The 14,256-nt window shown below is 37.3% G+C and overlaps 1 protein-coding gene across 2 annotated transcripts in view; it reads right to left on the bottom strand.

Moving 5' to 3' along the window:
• The window catches only part of SWAP70 (switching B cell complex subunit SWAP70), a 67,113-nt gene that overhangs the window by 12,655 nt on the left and 40,202 nt on the right, over positions 1 to 14,256 (bottom strand). For both annotated transcript variants that reach the window (XM_023521600.1, XM_011377244.2), the window contains 4 exons: positions 9,546 to 9,773; positions 7,134 to 7,280; positions 6,035 to 6,143; positions 3,182 to 3,363 (listed from right to left, as the gene is read on the bottom strand). In XM_023521600.1, the coding sequence (XP_023377368.1) occupies positions 3,182 to 3,363; positions 6,035 to 6,143; positions 7,134 to 7,280; positions 9,546 to 9,773 (666 nt within the window). The remainder of the gene's footprint in view (positions 1 to 3,181; positions 3,364 to 6,034; positions 6,144 to 7,133; positions 7,281 to 9,545; positions 9,774 to 14,256) is intronic.

The raw sequence follows: 14,256 nt of genomic DNA, 5'->3' as shown, positions 1-14,256 counted from the left end.
AGGAGAATCTATCAAAGTAGATCAACAGAAATTATGCAAGCAGAGGAACAGAGAGAAAGGGGAATGAAGTGAAACGAACAGAACCTCAGAAACATGCCACACTATTAAGTGCACCGACATTTACATAATGAGAGTATCGAAAGGAGAGGAAAGCGAGAAAGGAGAAGAAAAAATAATGGCTAAAAATGTTTCCAATTTGGTGTAAAACTTTAATCTACACATCCAAGAAGTTCAACAGCTCTAGGATAAACACAAAGCCATCCTCACTCACGCACATCATCGTAAACTGTGGAAAGACAAGGACAAAAAAGAAAATCTTGAAAGCAACAAGAGAAAAATGATTCATCACTCACAGGAAACTCTAATAAGATTGACAGTTGACTTCTCATCAGAAACATGTGACTAGTTCTGGTCAGAACACTGTAAATAGAAGTGAAGTGTGACATTTCTGGGCTGGTGTACTTAATTCACTCTGGTACAGTGAATAGCAAGATTTGAGATGCTGGCTGTTTCATCAGCCTGGATTTCATAATTATAGATGTGGACATACTCTGATCCAGCAAACCTAGTTCTGACAATTTATCCTATAGATACCTTAGAATATGTATGAACACAGGTACAAAATTCCCTGTAGCACTGTCTATTAAACAACCCAAATGTTCATCAATCAAGGACTGGTTAAATAATAATAGAGACATTTAATAGAACATTATATAGCCTTAAATAAGAATGAAGCAGCTCTCTTTATACTGACATAAAACGATCCCAAATACACACACACATACACACATGAAATAAACAAATTGCAGAACCATGAAGTTGGGCATGTACTTTTTAAGTTTAAAGAATGGGAAAATAAGAGTGTATATTCATATTTTGTTATATATACATTAAATAAATCTAGAAGTATACACAAGATATAAAAAAACAATGGGGTTCGGCTGTGGGATCTGAGTGGTCTCTGCCCAGATGGCAGCTGCAGTTCTACAAGGAGACACTTCCCCAATCAGACCTAGGGAACCAGGGCCCAGCAGAAGGCCCTGAAGATTAGAGCAGCACGGAAGAACGGGAGGAAGCAGGGGCAGGCCCAGCTGGCCCAGCCTCTGAACCAATATCCTGAACCAGAGGAGGTGGAGCTGGTACCAGTTGGGGATGATGGCATATGGGAAATCTCTGTACTTTACTCTTAATTTTATTGTGAACTTAAAATTGCTCTTAAAAAAAAAAGTCTTTTTTTCAGAAAAAAGAAGAAAATTACGTGGGTAAACCCTATGAAGAAATCTTTTAATTAAAAAAATACCATGATTCCTTATTCCTTCTTCTGAATTATTTAAGGGCTAAAGAGTCTTACAAAACTCTCAAATATGTAATTCCAGGTCATTAAAATATTTATCTAAATAGTATTTTTCTAAAAATGCTTCAATGAAAAATTGGAGAATTTTATTTCTTGATATGAAAATTAAAAATTATTAAGGGATCTGTAATAACTTTCCAATACATATTCATCGAATCCCATGTCAGTTGCTTAAATAATTCTATAAAACTAGGTAGTGGGAAAGCTGTCTAAGCGGCCTAGGCCTTCTCAACTCAGGCGTACATTCACAGAACACAGAGCAGGGCACCTACATGCTCCCGGGAGGCTGACTTTAAAAGAGTTTGAAAGGACAATAGATGGATGAATCTCAAATGCATGATGCTAAGTGAAAGAATCCTGTCTTGAAAACTTACATACTGTATGATCCCATTTATACAACAATTTGGAAAAGGCAAAAATATAGGTACAGAATACAGAGCAGTGGTTTCCAGGGGTTGGTGTGAGGGTGGAGTCTGAATACAAGGAGCAGGGAGAGGAAATTCTTCGAGGCATCGCAATTGTTCTGTATTGTGTCTGTGGTGGCTACAAGGATTCAAGCATGTGTAAAAACTCAAAGTGATACATAAACCACGAACGAATCTTACTGTGTGGCCCAGGAGCTTCTATCTTAACTTGAGTAGTAATTTCAGGAATTTTCACTTCATAATTATTTGTATACAGGTATTTTATATTGTCCTCTGTATGCCTGACCTATTTCATAATTTTTTTTAATTATAAAAGAAGGACACCAAGCCCAGATCCCCACCCCACTCTTTTAACACCCACTTCCACTTCGTGCACGGTGTACGGCAGAAGCATCAATCACGTATTGTGGGTGCTCATGCTAGCCTGTGAAGGGAGTTTTTAAACAAAATGTATTGCAGCAGAAAAAGGCAAGATGCAGGATACAGGGGAAGAGCAGCAAGGCCTGAGGAGCTGCTTTTAAAAAGCAGTTGTGCTGGATAGGAACAACTATTTTTAAGACTGTATGTCCACATGGTTCTTAAGATTATAAAAGTACCAAAAAAAAAAAAAAAATTGGAGTCTACTCCGAGGAAGTCAGCACGGAGTGTGGCATTTCCCCCAGGTTGCAAAGGGAGAACCCCTCCAGGAATGTGGGGCCTAATACTATGAGCAACCCCCATATCCCAAGGCAAAGGTGTGCTGAGGAGGATATCGGTGGTTAACAGGAGCCCACTGATTCAAGGCAGACAGGCTCAGCCCCAAAGTGTCCCAAACAAAGACCATGCCCACACACTGGGGACCCCCAACACCCGCAGAACCATTAATATAACCGGGGGACAAGGTTTCCCAGTGAACGTTGGTTAACTGTTCTGTACGGCCTACAGTATGTGACCTCCGGGCCCTGAGATGGAAGAAGCTGACCCAAACTGTATCTTTGACTCCAAACAGTAAGTAAAACCCACAATGCTACACTAAGGGCTCTGCAGTGTACTCACGAGTGAAGAAGGGAGCGACAGGGGAAAAAAAATAAAGCAACAGACCCTACCCAGGTCACCAAAAGTGACCTCAACATCTTTAGGAGAATAAAATTTCTCATCTTTCTGGACAAAATTAATCTGTGCTTATTTTATAAATATGCTTTTCTTTTCTGGTCAATGAAATGTCGTCCCTGCTGCTCTGAGATCCTAATAATTTCAGGGCTGGGAAAACCAGGGTGTCTCACTCAGACACACTTCCCGAGAACCCAGTTCACCAAATATATCTCCCTAAAATAGAGTAACCTGGTCTTGGTAAAACCAAACTTCCTAAGTAAGGTAGCTGAGGCTCCCGCAGTGAAATGGAGAGCTCAGCGTCCATTCCCACCTTCCTCACGGTCTCCAGCTCCTGCTGCTTGTTTTCGTTGGCAGCCTGGAGCTCCTTCATCTGTCGCTCCAGCTCCTCCTGCTCAGCCAGCAGCTTCTTCCGGAGTTCTTTCCGACGCTGGCGGGCTTCTTTGTGTGGTGGGGGACTGCCCAGCTTCAACAGATGGATAGTAGAGTGAATAGCTGTAAACGGTGTAGGAGAAAAAACAGGAAATACCCTTTATTCTTTGTGAGCTTAACATGCAAATGGCACAGTGGGAAGAAAACCAGAGCCCCCGTGTAGATTCTGATCCTGCCACTGAGTAGCGCTGTGACCTTGAGCGAATCACACAACCTCTTGCAGCATCAGTTTCCTCATCTCTAAAATGAGAGGCGATCTCTAAAGTCCCTTCCCGCTCCCAATTCCACAACTGTATCTGTGCTTGAATAGATAGATATCTGAATCGAGAATACCACACACATTTTAAGAATTTAAAACAACATTTTTAACAACTTTCTCCATATTTCTCAAAAGGCCAAATATATGATTTCACTTACATGCAGAATCTAAGGAACAAAAAAACAAACTAATCAAAAGCAGACTCAGAAATACAGAAGACAATCTGGTGCCGGCCAAAGGGGAGGAGGGTGGGGGGTGGGGCTAGGAGAAACGGGTGAAGGATTAAAGAAGTGCAAATTAGTAGCTGATAGATGGTCATGGGGATGGGGAGCACTGCATATGGAATGCAGTCAGCATTAATGTAATGGCGAGGTGGAGAGCCAGAGGAGAGAAAGAGCAATCGGGGGATCATTTTATAAACTATATAAATGTCAAACCAATGTACTGTATACTTGAAACTAATAATAAAATAAAAATTTTTTTAAAAGATTAAGGCATTGTAAGGGCTGAGATTCGAAGTTCTGAGATCTGATTTGCTACCCGCTGTGTTTAATCTGCCTTCATCTAAGCCTTATGCAAACATCTCCCTCTACACAGCCCCTCCTGAGATACTAGTAGCTACCATTTGTTGAATACTTGCTATATCCTTTACTTGACTTATCTAATTTTTATATGAACTCTGATTGCTTTCCTAATTGTTTCGATTGTATAAATTTGATTTTTTGAATAGCTAATACTTTCACATTGTTCAAATTCAAAAGCATGAAAGGACATGGAGGAAGTCTCTCTTCTACTTCAATCCCTAAGTACAGAGTTCCGCTCTCCACTAGCGACTAATGCTAACAGCTTCTTGTACATCTTTCCTGAGATATTTTAAATGTATATAAATATGTATGTACATTCTCCACCTTCTTTTGACATAAACAGTGGCATAACACACTCCTTGGTTTTTTCACCTAATTGATCGTGGAGAGCTTTCCATATCAACACACGAAGCACTATACAGAAAGTACTGCACAGTGCTGCTCCGTTATGCAGCTGTGCCGTAGTTTATTCAATCATTTCCCAATTAATGGACATTTAGGTTGTTTGTGATCTACCACAAACGCTTCTACATTGATGTGTCACTTTAAAATGTGCAAGCATATCTTCATTATCAAATCATTAACCCTCGCAACAACCTTGAGAAGTAGGTACTATTATTATCCCTGTTCCACAGAAGAGGAAAGTGGCTACAGAATTCATAACTCAACCCAAGGGACTCAGGTAAGAAGATTCAAACCTAGCTGCACTTGCCTCAAACTCGTAAACCACATCACACATGACCACAATTTTCAATATTTTTACCTGAAACCAAGGGTCTCTATGACTTTGATTAAATATAGTTTTAAATCCTAGCTCTAGAAATCATATCTCTCCCCCTCCCCACCCCTCTCTCTAGCCCTCAGAGACCTAGCTTTTCCTCCAGATAATCAACAACCCCCGAGGCAGCAGAAGACATAGCCCAGACCTGACTAATGGTCACAAGGTGTGGACTTCTGGCAGGCTGAAGAAAACATCTGGGCCTAAGTTATGTTTCAGCGCCTGAGCCCTAAGGTGGACCGACCCCTGGCTACTTTCTAATGAGACCAGACACAGGGAGGGACACTGGAACAGACCTGAGAACTGTCCTCAAGACCTGAAGAAATGATTTATTACCCTTACCTCACCTCCAGCCAATCAGTTCCCAGCATGCCCCGAACCCGTAATCCACAGTGTCTTGTGATTTGACCTATGTAACCTGTAACCTATACACCACGCAGGAGTCGGGTTTTTAGCATTAGCTTCCCACCTCCATCTTGGCCAATTCAGTATTAAACTATTTTTCTTTCTATACTGCAAACTCCCTGCTAGTGCTTTTCTTTGGGCCAGTGCACAGGCAGACAGACTAAATATATATATATAAAATGAAGTCCCGGTAACTTAACCTATGTCCAAGAATATCATATTCAGAATCCCCTTTTGGGATATACCGTATCCCATTCTTTACTAATTTTGAAATAATACTTGAGTTTAAAAGTTATTAAATTAAGTTTGTGTTCTTAAGATAATTATTTGAAACGTAATTTCTTGTGGAAATAACAGATATTGGAAATTATTCAAAAGTTACTGCATTATTACTCTTCTGTTTATGTATTACACAAAACTCAAATTGCCACTTTAAAAGAAGAAATTCCATACTCTCTTTAAGTAGTAAGAGTAAATAAAATTCAAATGTCTAGTTTATAATTTTCCCACAAGTTCATTACACAAATGAAAATGATGAAAAATTTGAGAACTATCCTCTTAATTTGTTTTTCTTTAAGCTACTATGTTACATGCAGAACTAACTATAGACAATGAGGAAACATTGTCTATAGTATCTTCAACGAGATTCAAAAATAGAAAGTTAGCCCTGTCAGGTTATGTCATGACAAATAATAAAAATTACCTTACCCTGAATCCACTCCTGTTTCTTCTTCTTATCTGAAGCACTGATTTCAAAGGTTTTATCAAAACATTTTATAAGAAAAAGGCATTTCTTTCCATCCTTGTCAGGCAAAGACTAAAACAGAAAGCAAAATTACTTCTCCAAAATTTTATTTTTAAGTATTTAAATTAAAATCCATCTTACTTATTTATACAAATCTGGCTGAAATTCAATGTCAGTGAAAGATATCTACAAATGCCTATTACTGATTTACTAATGCTGTCCCCTAGGCAACATTATTTATGGGAACCATGCCCCCTGATTAGTATACTACATCTGGACTGGGAGAACCACCAACACCTGATGGGATGCCATGCTTTGGGCTTTCCTGAGCACAGCGACTCTTGTACCTGAGCGCATCCCTTATAGGGTATACCATGGCATTGTTATAACAGCTGACTCTTGTGGTAAGCCTGGGTAAGCCTGGCGATTCCCACACCTGCTTGATATAGCTGTCCTCTCCTAATACCTGGGATGTTGCTGCTGGCAAGCCGTGGTTCCTGTCCTAGATATCCTCATAAGGAGACTGGTATGGCCTACCATAATCTTGTGAGTCTCCATGTTTAGTTGGTCCTAAGAAGACTCTTTAGTAGGTGTTGCGTACCCTAAGGTATCCATCAAAATACATTATCGTTTATGAGTGAGATCTTAGGTATTTTAAACGTTCTTCAATAAATACAGACATGATAGTAGTTCAGATATAAATTAAAAACTCAAAAAGATATGTCCTTGAGGTCTTTACTTCTTTACAGAATTAACAGTCATGAATAAGGTATCCTGAAAGTCACTGAAAATATTCAAAAGTAATGCTCACATCCTCTTCAGTTTTACTTATTCCACTCAAAATGGCCCAGATTTTCTGGTACTTTGTGAGTATAAGACAGAAAATAAATTCAAATTACCAAAAGATTTTGTCAGTTATCTTTGATTTTTAGTTCAGAAACTATGGCGACTTTATGACTATATTATTCTTGAAATGTGAATTTAAGATTAAGGATCTAAAGTCTTGAAGAAGGAAGATAAATTATTTGAGCAGCAGGGGGCAGCACTGGAAAGAAAACTTACCTCTACATAGCAATTTTCATCCAAGATAATATCTCCTTTCTTATCTTTCAGATCCTCACTCACATAATAAGAAATTATGTTGGGTTTTAGTACAAACCAGCGCTCAGTCCAGTTTTTCCGTCTGTGGCCTTTTTTCATCATGTAACCCTATGAAAGATTAAATGTGATATAAATACCTGTCCTCTTATTTATAAGAACTGATACCTCTTTTCCTTGATATTCTTGCTTGCTCCATTATCTGCTTTATGGTCCTAAATATCGATGGTACTTGCCCTTTGTGGATGATGAACTTGAGGATCTATGAAGGCCAGGGACACTACACCCAGTCAAATTCATGCAAGCATATGTAGACAAAAATCCACGCAGAATTTTAGACACTCAGTGACAACCCCTGCCTTCACTGCAAAGCTACTATAAATAGTAGATTTTAGAATCCCTGACCTTAACAGCATTATGGTTTTTTAAAATTCCTTACCTTTTAGGGATATCTATTAAAATATTTATAGATAAAATGAAATGTCTGAGAATATAGGAGAGGCAAAAGTAGGTAGGGTAGGATTCGCCATGTGTTGGTGGTTATTGAGACTGGGTGTTTGGTATATAGGTGTCCACTATACTATTCAGTCTATTCTGTTTAAATCTCTCTCTCTCTCTCTCTCTCTCTCTCTCTCTCTCTCTCTCTCACACACACACACACACACACACACACACACCCCACCCCACCCCCAACAGTGATTTTCAGTAAATTAAAACTTCAATGAAAGAAAATGTTAAAAGGTATCTACTTGGCCAAGTATATCTTCTCAACCAATCACTTTCTGGCACCAATCTACCTTTCTGCCTAACTTCACACTGTTCTGGAGGATGAATTCTGCTCCAGATGAGCAGAAAAACAACTGAACCAATAGTTAGGATATTAACATCTAACTGTAGCTTCCACGCTCATACTTACTAGTCCTGTACTTCCTTCCCACATATCAGCCTCAAAAATAATTCAAATTTTTACTTCAGCAAAATTACACATTATTATAGGCCAAAGCCTTTCAGTGTTGTTCGAGAATAGCTAATGCTTAAATATTAAATGTACAGATGCTGATAGCTTATAGTAGACTATCTGTAGCATTAAAGATATATTAGCTCAGCTGTAAGTATCATTTGATTATTATACTAAGTTTTAATCATATTACTTGTTCAGTTTCCTAATCCTTGGACAAGCAAAAGCTATCCCATACTGAGATTCATCAGTAGTCCTATATCCGGCCATCCTGGTGGGCCTCAAAGCCCTCTTTGGACAGAGACCATGTCACATTCCTCTTTGCAGCACCGAAACCTATACAAATTAAGTTTCAATTAATGTTTATTGATGGTGCCCATCAATAAAAAAGAGCAAAGAACAACAATATCACTTACTGAGCGAAAAAAGGACCGAAGTAAGGAAATCTCAAATTAGTTATTATCCAATATAATAACATAAGAAATTTCAAAGATTCACTAAAAATATATAAATTCCACTTAATAAGCATTAAGCTTCCCAAATGTAATATCAGATTCTATGCAGGAGCTGAGAAACATCAAATAATCTAATAAGATAAATGTTTGCTATATAAAGATATTTATTTAGCAAAATTTCCAAAATTAAGGGTATTTTTCTGGTTTTAGAAAAATAACATATAATCATATACATGGGAAGTCCAATAATAAGAAAGAGATAAAGAAGAAAATAAAAGGTATAGACATTTCACAGTCCAGAGGCAATCACTTTAACATTTTGATGAGCACCCTTCCAGATAGTTCTGTGCATGCACATATCACATTACATGAAAGAGATCAGATACCTGCTACTCAACAACTTTTTTTTTCTCTGAATAATATGCTATGGGGATCTTTCATATCAATAAGTGTGGATATACACATGACATGAAAATATTATAAAAATAGTTTGAAAATGTGATCATTTAAACCAGGGGTCCCCAACCCCTAGGCCATGGACTGGTACCGGTCTGTGGCCTATTAGGAACCAGGCTGCACAGCAGGAGGTAAGCGGCAGGCAAGTGAGCAAAGCTTCATCTGTATTTGCAGCCGCTCCCCAGTGCTAGCATCACCGCCTTAGCTCCACCTCAGATCATCAGGCATTAGATTCTCATAGAGACACCAGTCCCTGTGCCAAAAAGGTTGGGGACAGCTGATTTAAACAGTTTTTTTCAAAATTTAACTTCCCAATGCTTAACTGTACTTCAGAAATGCACTAATAATTCTTTAAAACGGAAGTCTAACCTTAAGACTAGGAAAATAAGAAAATTTATTCCTGTTCTAAATCAGTATGAAAGTATAAGTGACTTATACTCATCTTTGTGATGAATTTGTTTTATTTCGAACATGTCAAATTCTAAATGTGAGAATACAGACACTTACCTGTTTCAACACATCTAATATAAGCTCATTAAAGACTTCATTTATTGCCATAGACACCGTCTGCCGATCCATGCCTTTGCTAAACTGTCCACTTCCAATCAGCTCAATCAGCTCCCACACAGAAAGGCCATCTTTACTGTCATCGAAGTTGACTTTATAATGTTCAAATTGTTCTTGCTGCCAACCTCCTCCCATAGCTTCTGTCAGTTTCTTAAGCAGATATTCAATCTATATAAAGCATTTAAAAATTATTATTTCCTAGTAAAAAAAATAACTCTTTAATTTAGGCACATATCTATGTTATTTACACTAATAAGATTAAAATTTAAGAAATATTCTTTTATAGTTCCAACAGCAGATGTTTAAAGGATCATGATACCATCATGGAGAAAGGTATAAATAAATGCCGTTGGTTCTATATTAACATAGAATAAGTAAAGGAATCAAAAACAGATAACCCTCTAATAGTACATATGTATACAGAACTAAAGCAAACTACACACATACACTACCATACACAAACTAATTGTGATCTGATTATTCTATCTTGGATAAATATTTCAATATATCAGAATATTGATCTTATTGAATATGCAAGCACTAAATTAAATAAACATCTCAAAGTAGTATGTACAAGTTACTCCCCAATTTACAAATTTTTCTATGTAATCCAATTATTTTAAATTTATGCTGCTTCCTCCTATTAGAACACTGACAACACTGCAAACAATGGTTGAATTCCTAGCCTGGGATGGAAGAGCTCATTAAATCCTGAAACATATCTTTATGTTGAAACAATAGCAGTTAAAACAGTGAAGTAGTAATACTGAATGAGAAATTGATCTCTCTTATCTTCTGAAAAGCCTGATTATCCTACAATGCTCTCAAACTCAACATGTCCAAAAATGAATGAATCATCTCAATCTTCCGAATGGTTTCCCGCCCTATTATGGATTCCAGTTGGGAGCATGGCAAGATCCTTGTTTCCCACTCCCTTACATCAAATCATTGACAAAATCCTACTGTTTTTAACTCCTTAGATCAGTGTTTTCAAACTGTTAAGATCCAATATGAAATCATCTTAGTGGGTACTAACCAGCATTTTCTTTAATGGAATGAAAAATATTTGAGTTCATCCATAATAAAGACAAATATTATTTGTGACAAGTTTGCAGTCAAAAGAGAATGAAAAACTGCCTGAGACAGTTCTCAGAGCTGTCTTCTCCTCCTCCATCTGCCTTTGCTCAGGCCTCCCGGTTGGTACCCTGGCCTCCAGCATTGCCCCCCTGTATCTATATTTTGCCAGAGATTTTTCTAAAAAAAAAAAAAAACCCAAGCCTGTGACCACCCCTCCTTAAATCCTGCCTGGGTCTCTGTCACTTCAAAGATAAAGGCTAAGCCCTTCTGCATCCGTTGGTGATCATCCCCCTGTTTACTGTCTCTAACATGTCTTCCACTAAACCCTCAGCAGATTCTACACTCCACCAGTACTACCAATAGTATTGATCAGGGGTCCCAAGCTGCTTCTGTAAAGGACTAGACAGTAAATATTTCAGGCTTTATGTATCTCCATCATATGTTCTTCTTTGTCCTGGGTTGTTTTTTGTTTTTGTTTTACAATCCTTTAAAAATGTAAAAACTATTTTTAGCACATAGACAATACAAAAACAGACCATGGGCTGGATTCAGCCAGTGAGCCACAGTTTGCCAATAGTTGCCATAGATTATAAGTAGTTTACCCACTTAATACACATTTTTATGCTCCTATGACTTTCCCCATGCTGTGCTCTCTCTGTAGAATACCTTTACCTATTTCTCTGTCTAGCTAACCGGTATATGTTCAAGTCCTACATTGTCTAGGATATTCCCAAAGTGAGTTGTGTGGACCAGCAGCAACAGTAGCAGTACTTGGAAACCTATTAGAAATGAAGTATCTCAGATCCACCAAAGACCCAAAAATCAGAACCTGCCTTTTAACAAGAACTCCAGGAACTTCCATATGTACATTAAAGTTTGAGAAGCAGAGCTCTAGCAAATCTGCCCTGACCACCTCTAACCCAGGAGGTGTTCTATGTCAGTGCACTTAGCATACTGTATTGAAATTATCCCTTAACTCGTTTGCTTCCCCACCATTTTCTGAATTCCTTACAGGAGGGCTCATGTCTCACTCTTCTTCGAATCTCCAGAACTCAGCATGGTTCCTAGGATGTAGTATAGCTCAATTAATGTTTGTCAAACTGAAATAAATTAATCTAAGCCTTGATTTTCTCCTTTATAAAATGAGCGAAATAACACTCATCACATATAACTACTATGGGGATAAAATGAAATGAATAGAGAACACTTTGCACAATGCCTAGCACTCCATCAGTGTTACTTCCCATCTGTACTGAGTGGAATATTATTCATCCATTTAAAATTACATTTAAGAAAACATTTATGAAATAACATAGAGTGAAGAAAAATGCAAAATTACCTATGACTTCCACTCTATAAAGACCATGTAAATATTTTGATAAATACTAGAGGAAAACAGAAACAGTAAGTATAATTGTTACAGATAGGACTGTGAATTATTATTTTTTCTTTCTCTTCTTTACACTTCCATTAACTTGGTTATAATGTTGTTTGTGAAATAACATTGTAACAGAAAAAGAATATCGGAAGGTCAAAAAATATGAACAGTTCTACTACTGTATTTGATGAGATACTGAAAAATCCTCTAGTATAGAGATTATTTAATCCCCTAAATCTAGCACATGGTAGATGGTCAAATGTTTACTTGTTAGAGAAAAACACACTTAGGCCTTTCCTTTCTCTTGTTGGAGATATATCAACTACTGTTAAGCTTATCAGATATTATTATTTTCTTAACTCTCAAACAGAAGTAACAGGTATAGTTGGTAGGAGAGAGAAAAAGGAAATGCTTAAGAGGAAGAGAGAAAGAGAAAAGGGAAGGAGAGAATGAGACAGAAAAGAGAAGAGAGAAAAATATATAAATGCAAGAAGAGATTGAAGAGAGAAAAAGAAAGTCAAAAAGAACATTAAAATAAATAATTGTCCACAGCAAAATAACTAGAGGCATTGACATGTACAGAAATTCAATCTCTCCCTAAGGCAGCAAAAAGAAGAGCCCATGTTGCCAGATGACAATTAGGAGTAAAGGTAACACAGGCACAATCGGAAGTTTTAGTAGTAAGGCCAATGTAAGCCTCTGCATATGGCCACATGTACATACGGGATGAAGAAAAGTGGATATGACAAGCCTGCGCATCCGAATGACCATCTGTAATCTGTACAAAGTCAAGAAATTCAGCCTCAACTCTTCCTCACCTATCACTGTGAATGAACCCAAGCCCCTCACACTTCGAGCTTCAGTTCTTCTTGTCTATCAGATGACTTTTATAATGTTTGTAACTCAGAAAGTGCCTATTTGTAGCAAACTCAGCCCTAGAGGCAGCTTCCCAGGTTCCTGCAGAACCTTTCCTGAAGGTGTTCTCCCAAACCCTTCAGCACCCAGCATTTATTCAGCAGTCCCAGTGACTGGGCCAGACAACTAATCTAGATTCATTTCCTGTTGACTTTCATCACAATCATATACTTATCATAACCAAATAACTTAAGGACCTCTTAAATCATTATACTGGGCCAAGGAGAGAGAAACATTACCATTCTCAGCTATTCAATTACACTAAACAATATATCACGTGTGCTGTGTCAGTGCTGCCGTGTTAGTCTCAAGTGGCCTTCATCAATTCTAAGAGCTCATTTCGTTTCAGGAAGCAGCTTACTTCCTCCTTCCAAACAAGCAAGTTTCACCAAAAATAACAAAGAATAAACTTTTAAGCTGCATGTGATTTTGGAGGCCTTCGGCTCCAAATTTACTTAGTTAAAAGTTTTTCCCTGTCATCTTTTAAAAGGGCCTTTTGTGGCTTACCAACAATTCAGGTTTATTTCATAGAGGGTCTCTTAAAACTATTTCAGGTTTGACATTTAATTTCATCAAGGCAATTCTTCCAAATAAACCCACAACAGACACATCCTGTTTTGTTCTTGGCTCTGTGGGAAATGAATACTAATATAAAAACTACTTTACAGACACACATTTCCAAGAATACCATTTGACAAAAATTACAGAACCATCTCAAATGGGGACACATTATTTCTTCACTTGTGTGTGGTCAGTCACTTAAATATGTATTCAATGTTCTTAACACTAATTATTGGGTGATAGAAAACGGAATCAAAAGCAAATTTATTTAAAAAAACAAATTTATTTATACCACCTATGTTATTCATATAACTACCACTGTTACTTATATAGTATTATTAATCAAAGCTGGAAATTAAAATCTTACTTAAAAACATTCTGGACTTAAAATGTAAATAATCATTATGGTAGGTAAATTATTAGAAACAAAAAAAGACTTTAAATGTATAACATCTAAAAACTGTTGGTAAGATTACAATTAAACTCATGTATATACTCATGACAAATTAAGACATATTTCAAAATTTATTTTTAAATATATCTGTTTTCAAATGAAATTTTATTAAAATCTGTAAGTTGAACTAATTCAAAATATAGTTTTTAAAAGTGTTATTAAAGTATTTAGGAAGGAAGCAAAATCTAACAGAGAATGGCCACCTTCAGAAATATTATGACCCTAGTGTCTTCCATAAAATTGTGTGACCTCGAATTGACAGTGCT

The sequence above is a fragment of the Pteropus vampyrus genome, unplaced genomic scaffold (assembly GCF_000151845.1).
Source record: "Pteropus vampyrus isolate Shadow unplaced genomic scaffold, Pvam_2.0 Scaffold307, whole genome shotgun sequence".
NCBI lineage: Eukaryota > Metazoa > Chordata > Mammalia > Chiroptera > Pteropodidae > Pteropus > Pteropus vampyrus.
Note: the sequence above shows the minus strand (reverse complement) of the source record. Positions and strands in the feature narration are given on the sequence as shown.